This window comes from Chiloscyllium plagiosum, chromosome 2 (assembly GCF_004010195.1).
Source record: "Chiloscyllium plagiosum isolate BGI_BamShark_2017 chromosome 2, ASM401019v2, whole genome shotgun sequence".
NCBI lineage: Eukaryota > Metazoa > Chordata > Chondrichthyes > Orectolobiformes > Hemiscylliidae > Chiloscyllium > Chiloscyllium plagiosum.
Window position 1 is genome coordinate 8,001,833 of NC_057711.1, and position 10,298 is coordinate 8,012,130.

The window sequence follows — 10,298 nt, forward strand, 5'->3', positions numbered from 1 at the left end:
AATCTTCTAAACTCCAATGAATACAATCCCAGAATCCTCAGCCGTTCCTCATATGTTAGACCTACCATTCCAGGGATCATCCGTGTGAATCTCCGCTGGACACGCTCCAGTACCAGTATGTCCTTCCTGAGGTGTGGGGACCAAAACTGGACACAGTACTCCAAATGGGGCCTAACCAGAGCTTTATAAAGTCTCAGCACCAAGTCAGAATGGTAAGTGGCTTGGAGAGGAACTTGCAGATGGTGGTGTTCCCATGTGTCTGCTGCACTAGTCCTTCCAGCAGGAATTAGTTGTGGGTTTAGAAGATGCTGCCACAAAGATCTGTGGTGAATTTCTACAGTGCACACTGCTGTGACTGAGCATCAGTGGTAGAGTGGGTGAATGTTTGTAGATGTGGTGCCAATGAATCTGGCTGCTATGTCCTAGCTGGTGTCAAGCTTGTGTGTTGTTGCCTCACTCATCCAAGCAAGTAGGAAATGTTCCATCACAACCCTTGTGTCTTGTAGATGGTGGATGGACTTCGGGGAGACAGGAGATGAGTTCCTTGCTGCAGGATTGATAGCCTCTGATTTGCTCTTGTAGCCATTGTGTTTATTCACTCTGTCCAGTTCAGTTTCTGGTCATTGGTAACTCGCAGGATGTTGACAGTGGGGGATTCAGCAATGGTAATGCCAGTGACTGTTGGAGTGGGTGGTTAACTTATCACTTAGTGGAGATGGTCATTGCCTGGCACTTGTGTCATGTAAATGTTTCAGTCAAAGTATGGATATTGTCACGAGTAAAAACAATGACTGCAGATGCTGGAAACCAGATTCTGGAGGAGAGTGGTGCTGGAGAGGCCCAGCAGTTCAGGCAGCATCCGAGGAGCCGGAAAATGGCAAAAGCCATTCATCAGGAATAGAGACAGAGTGCCTGCAGGATGGAGAGATAAATAAGAGGACGGGTGGGGGTGGGGAGAAAGTAGCATAGAGTACAATAGGTGAGTTGGGGTGGAGGTGATAGGTCAGAGAGGAGGGTGGAGTGGATAGGTGGAAAAGAAGATAGGCCGGTAGGACAGGTCATGGGGACAGTGCTGAGCTGGAAGTTTGGAACTTGTTGGGCCACGGGGCGGTTTGGTTGATTGGTGCGGGTGTCTCGGAGATGTTCCCTAGAGCGCTCTGCTAGGAGGCGCCCAGTCTCTCCAATGTAGAGGAGACCGCATCGGGAGCAACGGATACAATAAATGATATTGGAGGATGTGCAGGTAACACTTTGATGGATGTGGAAAGCTCCTTTGGGGCCTTGGATAGAGGTGAGGGAGGAGGTGTGGGCGCAGGTTTTACAGTTCCTGCGGTGGCAGGGGAAAGTGCCAGGATGGGAGGGTGGGTCGTAGGGGGGCGTGGACCTGACCAGGTAGTCACGGAGGCAATGGTCTTTGCGGAAGGCGGAAAGGGGTGGGGAGGGAAATATATCCCTGGTGGTGAGGTCCGTTTAGAGGTGGCGGAAATGTTGGCAGATGGTTTGGTTTATGCTAGGATTGGTAGGGTGGAAGGTGAGCACCAGGGGGGTTCTGTCCTTGTTACAGTTGGAGGGATGGGGTCTGAGGGCAGAGGTGAGGGATGTGGACGAGATGCGTTGGAGGGCATCTTTAACCACGTGGGAAGGGAAATTGCGGTCTCTAAAGAAGGAGGCCATCTGGTGTGTTCTATGGTGGAACTGGGCCTCCTGAGAGCAGATACAGCAGAGGCGGAGGAATTTGGAATACGGGATGGCATTTTTGCAGGAGGTGGCATGGGAAGAGGTGTAATCCAGGTAGCTGTGGGAGTCTGTGGGTTTGTCCAGGTAGCTGTGGGAGTCTGTGGGTTTGTCCAGGTAGCTGTGGGAGTCGGTGGGTTTGTCCAGGTAGCTCTGGGAGTTGGTGGGCTTGTCTTTGAACATGGAGTACTTCATTATCTGAGGAGTCATGAATGCTGATGAACAATTTGCAATCATTGGTGAATATTCCTACTACTGACCTTATGATAGAGGGAAGGTCATTGAAGCAGCTGAAGATGGTTAGGCCTAGTTCCTACCCAGAGCAACTCCTGCACAGATGCTCTAGAGCTGAGCTGGCTGACCTGCAACAACCACAACCATCTTCCTATGTGCCAGTTATGACTTCAACCAGCAGAGAGTTACCCCCAATTCCCATACGATATTTTCCTAGCTACAGTCAATTCTGAGGAAGGTTCAGCAGACCTGAAATGTTAACTCTGACTTCTCTTCACAGATGCTGCCAGACCTGCTGAATTTTTCCAGGAATTTCTGTTTGTGTTTCTGATTTACAGCATCTGCAGTTCTTTTGGTGTTTATTTAGTGAGTAGATGCTTCTTGACAGTACTGTTAAATGTTATCATTACTGATGATCCAGAGTCGATTGATAGAGCAGTAATTGGCTGGTTTGGATTTATCCTGCTTTTTGTCTACAGGACATATTTGGACATAGCTAGGAAATTGGTTGAATGGCAAGAGACAAAATAGGAGTAATGGTAGATCCTCAAATTGGCAGGATGTGATCAGTAATTCCCACAGGATCTGTGTTAGAACCTCAATTATTCACATTATTTATGAATGACTTGGATGTTGGCATAGAAAGTCATATATCCAAATTTGTTGTTGATACAAAGGTGGCATTGTCGATGTCGTAGATTACAGCATAAAGTTACAAATGGCTATTGAGAGACTAAGTGAATGAGCAAAGCTGTGGCAGATGAATTTCAGAGTAAGCAAGTGTGAAGCAAGATTCTATTTTGAATCAGCAGAGGATAGATCACGGTATTTTGTAGACAGTATGAAATTAAATACAGTGACTGTCAGAAGAGATTTTGGGATTCAGGAGCATAGATCTTTAAAATCCCACAAATTAGGTGTAGAAAATACTCAAATGAATATAATGCCAGGCTTTATTTGTAGAGGACTGGAGTATCTGGATGCAGAAGTAATGCTGCAGCAAAACAAACCCTGGTTCGACCCCATTTGGAGTAATCTGAGCAGATCTAGACACCACACCATTTCGGAAGGTTAGATTGGAGGGAATTCAGTTTAAGTTTACAGAAGTGATAACTGGACTTCAGGGGTTAAGTTATGAGGAAAGATTATACAAATTAAGCCCCTTTTCTATAGAGTTTAGAAAAGTTAAAAGGTACTCTGATAGAAGTCTTCAAGCTATTAACAAGAAAAGAGAAGGGAGATAAAGAGGATAGAAATTCACTGGTTGGGAATTCTAGAACTAGGACGCATAGTCTGAGAATTCAGGGCCAGACGTTCAAGAGAGATGTTAAGAAGCACTGCTACACATACAGGGTAGTAGAGGTTTGGAACTCTTTCCGCAAATGGCAGTGAATGTTGGATCATGTAATTATATCTCTAAGGCATTCAGGGAAATGAGCTAAAGGCAGGTAACTGGTGTTAGGCAATATATCTGCCATCGTCTTATTGAATGGTTGAACAGGCCCAAGAGGCTGAAAGGCCTACTCCTATTCCTTTTGAGTAATTTTCCACATTGTCAGGTAAATGCCAGTGGTGATTTTGTACTGGAACCGTATGACTATGGGAGCAGCAAGTTCTGGAGCACAAGATTTCCGTACTATTGCAGGCTCAAAGCCTTTGCAGTTTCCAGTACCTCCACTAGTTTCTTGAGATCATGTGGAGTAATTTGAATTGCTTGGATCTTGGATTTTATTTGAAAGGAGCTTGAAACGAGAGCCTTGGTCAGACCACAGTTGGAGTACTATGTTCACCTTTAGGTAACAACTTCCGGGAGGATGGGACAAACATAGAAATTGCTGGAAAAACTCCACATATCTGGCAGTATCTGTGGAGAGAAATTGGAGTTAATGTTTCTCAGAAGACTCAACCCAAAATGTTAATTCTAATTTCTTTCCACAGATACTTTTCAAGCTATTTCTGTCTCTGATTTACAGCATCCACAGACCTTTCAGTTTTTACTCAGGACAGATAGAAAATAGCCTTATGGAGAGCTAAGGGCTGTAGTGCAGCTTTGAGGATGGCACTGGTACTTGAAGGGTTAAGCTGAGAGTCCATTCTTGCATAAATTTGAATTGCCTATGGCTGTGCCTATGCCATGCAGAATGTCTTGGATCAAGGAAGTGTCTCCAGACCGCATTGTTCAGGGCATGGACAGCAAATGTTGGACCTGTGGCCAATACTTGCATCCAATGAAAGGATAAAGAAAAGATGAAGAGCTGGAGGGAAAAATGACAGAACAAGGAATAATAATGTTAGCGTTCGGTCGAGATGGTTTATGAATGAAATCAGAAAGCATATTTTCACTCAAAAAAAAAGTTGCAAATTTTGGCTTAGTTAATATTTTTATAGCTGAGATGAATGACATAATGTGTATTTAGGGTATAAAGGGATATTGAACACAAGCAGGTGATGATGTAACTGAATGGCTTACTCCCATTCTTATGTGGTGAGTGAAAAAATGTAATTGCTGAGGTGGTGGTGTAGGTATTGGAAAAGAAAACTGAAACTCAGCAAGCAACTACTGAAGACTCCAAAGCAACTTTGGTAAGATTGTGGAGGAGAAATGCTTTTAAGATGTTTGTTTATTTTGGTCAACTGCATGGGGGACGTCTGAAGCCATTGGCAAATCCACAAGGTGACGTTTTTGTCTGACTAATGAGAATGCATGCCGTCTTCATTTTGGGGTGAAGATGCACATCCAAAAACCAGAGAAATTAGAATTCTGTGCTGGAGTGGAGACTTCGGGAGGGCTGAGTTTGGTCATCGATTACTGGCATTTAATTATGTCGCGGCAGCATAGTTGCTTAGTGGTTCACACTGATCCTCACAGCATTAGGAAGCTGGGTTCGATTCCACCCTTGGTAATCGTCTGTGTGAAGTTTTGCAGATTCTCCTCATGTTTGCGTGGGTTTTTGCTGGTTTCCTTCTACAGTCCAAGGGTGTAAAGGCTAGATGGGTTATCCATGAGAAATGCAGGGTTACAGGGATGGGATAGGGAGTTGGGTTTGGGTGGGCTGCTGTCCAGAAGTCTATATCCATAGAGTCTTAGACATAGTTGAAGTCAATTAACTCAAACTGTTACATTTAACTTTGGTGACCCTGGGCTAGAGTGTTGAGGGGGTTTAACAAAACAATATGAACCAGAGTTCCCTCATCTGCTTCATTTTCTTTGAACGCTGGAGAGCCAATACTGGTTGAGGTCAGGACTTGGTTGTCTCCTCCCCACATTTTCATGTTTCTTGCAAACACTCACTGTGGTCAGTTGAATAGGTTAACCAAGGGCTGCCAGCCCAGTACAAGCTCGTGCCTTGAGAAGGGAGAGAAATAAAGAAAAAAGAATTGAATTAGTTGCCTTGGCTCATGAAGGTGATCTGAGGTTCTATCAAATAAGAAAATTACAGTGGGTATTTTCAAGCCTGAGGTTGTACGTTACTCTGATATCATCCACGATTATTGTCACCTATTCCTCACTCATTCTTTTAAGAAACACTTGTTGATTTGAAGCCAAATCTGTCATTTACAATTCTAAACCAGTGCAGTTTGGCTGCAGGTGAAAAATTAACTGGAAGCTGAAGGAGAAGTAATGGAGAGATGGCCTATTGGTGTAAAATATAATGATGACACTTTTTTTCCAATAGGTTTAATGGTTAAAAGCAATGATACTTTCCAAAAACAAAAATTAAGTAAAGATGACCAATGTTCACCGTGGGGAGGGACTCAACGTAAAAGGATTAATTTGGAATTTAATAGTGGAACATAGTCAAGGGGCTGAAATATCTACTTCTGTTCTTTTATTCTTAACTAGAAAAGTACTGAAAAGTGAAATAGAACATTCGTAGTAATACATTTAGGATAAACCTCTTAGAATTAGTATTTAGAATTTGTAGCTGGTCAAAATATTTGCATTATTGACATTACAGAGACATGGCTGCAAAGTGAAGATGGACAAGAGATGAAGCTGGGATGGTATAGCATGTTTCAAAAAGATAGAGCAGGTAAGTTAGTTAGAGAGAGAATATTACTGACCAGAGAGAGGACAGCAGCTATTCAATCAAGGTGAGCTAATCTGCAGAAGAGGCAAATACAGATACAATCGTAATGAGCTAATCAAATAGCGAATTAGCAGCTACTTTTGTCCTGCAGCTCTGTAACGATTAAAAATAAACTTATTAGAAATGCTGGATCTTCCAGAAATCCAGCAATGAAGAAGGCTGAGCAGTGGTGTCTGGATGAGGGTGGTGTAAGGGAAATAATAATGACTGCTTCCAAACAGGTGAGGTAGAAAACAGATAGTTGCTATATATGTATTTCATAACAGTCCTCTGAAACACGTTAATGATAGAGAGAAATTGAATGTGCCTAGTTCCTCCTCGTGTTCTCAGTTATATCAGACCTGAAATGTTAACTGTGTGCTTCTCTCTTAGTTGGTGTCAGACCTGCTGAGTTTCTCCAGCACTTTGTGTTTTTATTTCAGATGACATTCTTGGAGTACAGTCATTATATTAGCATTTGTGCCAACCGGTTTATATGTCATGAGACTCCACAAACAGTGAAGAAACAACAAGTTAATTAGTTGTTTTGATGGTAATTGTACTGGGAGGACTGTTGGCTAGAACATGGGAAAAAACACCCTGCTGTTCTTAGAATGGTGCCATCTGAACAGGAAGATGGGGCCTCTGCTTAATGTCATCTGAAAGTAATTTGGCTGAGTACTTCAGTTTTACTAATCGTTATATAGTTCTGTTTCACATATAACAACAGCCAAGGCCAACATAACTGTAGTATTGCATAAGGCTCTAGAGGGGATTACATTGGAGCTACAGAATATCAAGTGAGAATTTAGGAGCACGGTCAGGCAGCATTTATGGCACTGGACTAGCCCATAGTACACCCACCGTGACAGACTGTGAAATCAAATTGAATAAATCCAGCCGCAGAAAAGCCCGAAGATTTAAGCATGTCCTTCCTTCCATTCTCTGGCCTGCATGTTACTCTAGTCCAACTCTTGATGTCTTGCAAAGCACACCAGCCAAACACAATATCCAGCTCTGGATTTAATTATTTTTGCATTGGAATCTATAACACATGTGAAATGAGTGAAGTATATGTCATGGCAGTGGCATTTTTTTTTGTAGGGTCCAACATGAAGTGAGTGAACATGATTAATAATTTTGCAATGACAAATACAGAAACTGTATCTATGCACTGCCTGCTAGACATGAAACAATTTATAGTCTAAAGATACGATTGCAATCCAACTGGTCTAAATGTTAGAAAAGAAGCCATGAGTTTCAGAAAACGTATTTTTCTTTAAATAAGTGTTCCACCCAAGTATGCATCCAGTACCTAACTCTATCTTAACTGTGCTTCCCTTGGCTTTAAGTGGACTGTCCCTTTCCTGGAGACAACATCAAACATTATTCGAGTTAAACCTATACATTAGAATATTGAATTTCCCAATCAGATTGCTCCTGAGCCTTACTTTTTTGAATTGCCACCATTCCCAGTCTCTGTAACCTTTTTCTGTAGCTCTGAGCCGAAATTCAGAGTGTCACTTCCTTTGTTCCTTCTCCGATTTTTCTCAATGTTGAAATATAATGACCAGGATTCTTTGTAACTTTCCAGGTGTCACCACAGAAGGATTATTCTGGCAATACTCCAAAAGTGAGTAAACTCCTGAACTAAGGATACATTGACCAGTCTATCTAAGATTGATGGTGTCCAAATTGATCAAGGGAATGAGAAGTTCTAGCTTTCAAAAGGATCATTTTTTAAGTGGATTAAACTAATCAATGAAAGATGAATTTCAAAAACTGAAAACACTATTTTTGTTGCTGTAGATATTTGGAGTGGCACGGTGGATCAGTGGTTAGCACTGCTGCCTCACAGCGCCAGGGACCTGGGTTCAATTCCACGCACGGGTGACTATCTGTCTGTGTGGAGTTTGCACATTCTCCCCGTGTCTGCGTGTGTTTTCTCCGGGTGCTCCGGTTTCCTCCACACTCCAGTTATGTCACAGACTCCAGGTTAGGTGAATTGGTCGTGCTAAATTGTCCATAGTGTCCAGGAATGTCTGGGTTAAATGAGTTAGCCATGAGAAATAAGGTTACAGGGATGGGGTGGGTTTGTATGAAGTGCTCTTTGGAGGGTCAGTGTGGATTTGGGCTGAATGGCTTGACTCCACAAGGCAGGGATGCTATGATTGAAACAAATAACCAGTGATGACCGCTCAGCTCCCTCCCCTTCCCCATGGACATGCTTCCATGGACACATGCATGTATACACATTCTACACCCACCTCAGCTGAAGTGTTGTTAGCATAGTTGGCCCTATACTGGAACCATCTTTGAGAGCATCAACCTTATTCATGTGTCTGAATTTTGAATCTTACAGCACAGAAGGAAGCCATTTGGCCCAACACTCCTGGGCCAGCTCTTTGGCAGAGCTATCTGATTCATTTCATTATCTCCTCTTTGCCATTATCTCTGCAATTCCATTTTTAAAGTTATTAAATCTCCTTCCCTCAAATTTTATAGGCAGTGCATTGCAGATCTTTCTTATTTGTTACACAAACAAATTCTGTCTCTCTCATTTCTTACTCTTCTGCAATTACCTTAAAAGCTGCTCTTGGGTGAAGCTGTGTTCCAACTTTAGGTATCCTAGCTGTAAATACATAATTTTTGTTTGAGTCTGTTTATTAAATACTGTAATATATGGTGTGATTTAATTGACGAAATGACTAGGAGGGAATCTTGAGTATAATCCAGGTGTTTAAAATGCTGCAAGCAATGTTAATGTTGCAACTTGTAGATTTCTGAAATTTGTTCTAAGTACAGAATTAACAACAACTTACTATGTTAAGGATGCTATATGAATAAAATGCCCCAAGCGCTTCACATTTAGAAAACAAAGTAGGGCACTGGTCATGTTGAGTTATTCAGTCAAATGGCGAAAAAGTTTGATCATAGAGTAATTAGAGTTTTGAGGACTGTCTTAAAGGAACCAAGAAAGAGAGGTAGGAAGACTCTCTCTGGGAGTGAGATGAGAGAATCCAGGAGTTTAGGTCTTGGACAATTAGGAGTTGAGGCACAAATATCAGTTTTGTCTTACCTTGATTTTTTTTGGGAGGATAGAATGTAGGAGATCGGCCAAGTGTGTTTTGGAATAGTTTGATCTATAGGATGGCAAAGAAATGAATGAAAACTCCAAATAAGCTGCGACAAAGGCAAAGTCCAGTTATGTCACAGACTTGGAAATAGGCAGTCTCAGCAGTAGCACAAGTATGATAGCTCAAGTGTGACACCAAGGTTGCAAACAAACTGACTTAATGATAAACTGTTGCTGGGAGGAGGGACGGAGTGGTTATCTAAAGGTTGAAGTTTTGAGTGGAGACTGAAAACAACAACCTCACTTTCAGGAACATAAATAACAAGAACAGGAGGAGGCCATTTTCATTCAATGCTTGACTAATCTGATGTGGCTTGACCTCTCCTTTCCTGCCTGTCTCCTGTCACCCTTGACTCCTTTGTAAATTACATACATATCGAACTCCACCTTGAATATATTCAAAAACCCTATCTCCATTGATCTCTGAGATGGAGACTTGCACTAATGACCCGCAAAAATATTTCCTACCTATCACCCTCTTAATTGGGAGACCTCGTAATTGAAACTGTGCCTTCTAGTTCTTGATCCTGTTAGTTGCTATCCAATTTGCGAATCTTGCATGTTTCAATAAGATCACCTCTCATTCTTCTAAATTCCAGTGAATATAGGTGCAATGTACTCAAACATTCCTTTTCATCCGAGGAATGAGTCTTGTGAAAAGTCTCTGAACTGCTCCTAATGCAAGTATGTTGCTCCTTCAGTAAGCTGATCAAACCTCCAGTTAATCTCTAGATATGGTCTCAACAGTGCTAGGTAAAGATTCCCAGCATTCTGGTTTCCTTCCTAATTATTTGCTTTCCCTGTATGCTTTTTTTTTGTGACTCAAGTCTGAGTCGAGAGTGTGGTGCTGCAAAAGCACAGCAGGTCAGGCAGCATCCGAGGAGCAGGAAAATTGACATTTCAGGCAAAAACCCTTAATCAGGAATGACACTGGGAGCTTCGGGGGTGGAGAGATGAATGGGAAGGGACTGAGGCTGGGGGAAAGATAGCTGAGGGTGCAGTAGGTGGATGGAGGTGGGTAATGGTGATAGGTCAGAGGGGAGGGTGGAGCAGATAGGTGGGAAGGAAGATGGATAGGTCATGAGGGTGGTGCTGAGCTGGAAGGTTGGAACTGGGATAAGGTG

At 42.5% G+C, this 10,298-nt stretch overlaps 1 protein-coding gene across 7 annotated transcripts in view; it reads left to right on the forward strand.

Moving 5' to 3' along the window:
• The window catches only part of nek1 (NIMA-related kinase 1), a 162,909-nt gene that overhangs the window by 132,139 nt on the left and 20,472 nt on the right, over positions 1-10,298 (forward strand). For 4 of the 7 annotated variants that reach the window (XM_043703496.1, XM_043703504.1, XM_043703524.1 and 1 more), the window contains 2 exons: positions 5,928-6,002; positions 7,633-7,671. The exons of 2 other annotated variants lie outside the window; for them this stretch is intronic. In XM_043703496.1, the coding sequence (XP_043559431.1) occupies positions 5,928-6,002; positions 7,633-7,671 (114 nt within the window). The remainder of the gene's footprint in view (positions 1-5,927; positions 6,003-7,632; positions 7,672-10,298) is intronic. One more of the 7 variants, XM_043703514.1, reaches the window with a different exon arrangement.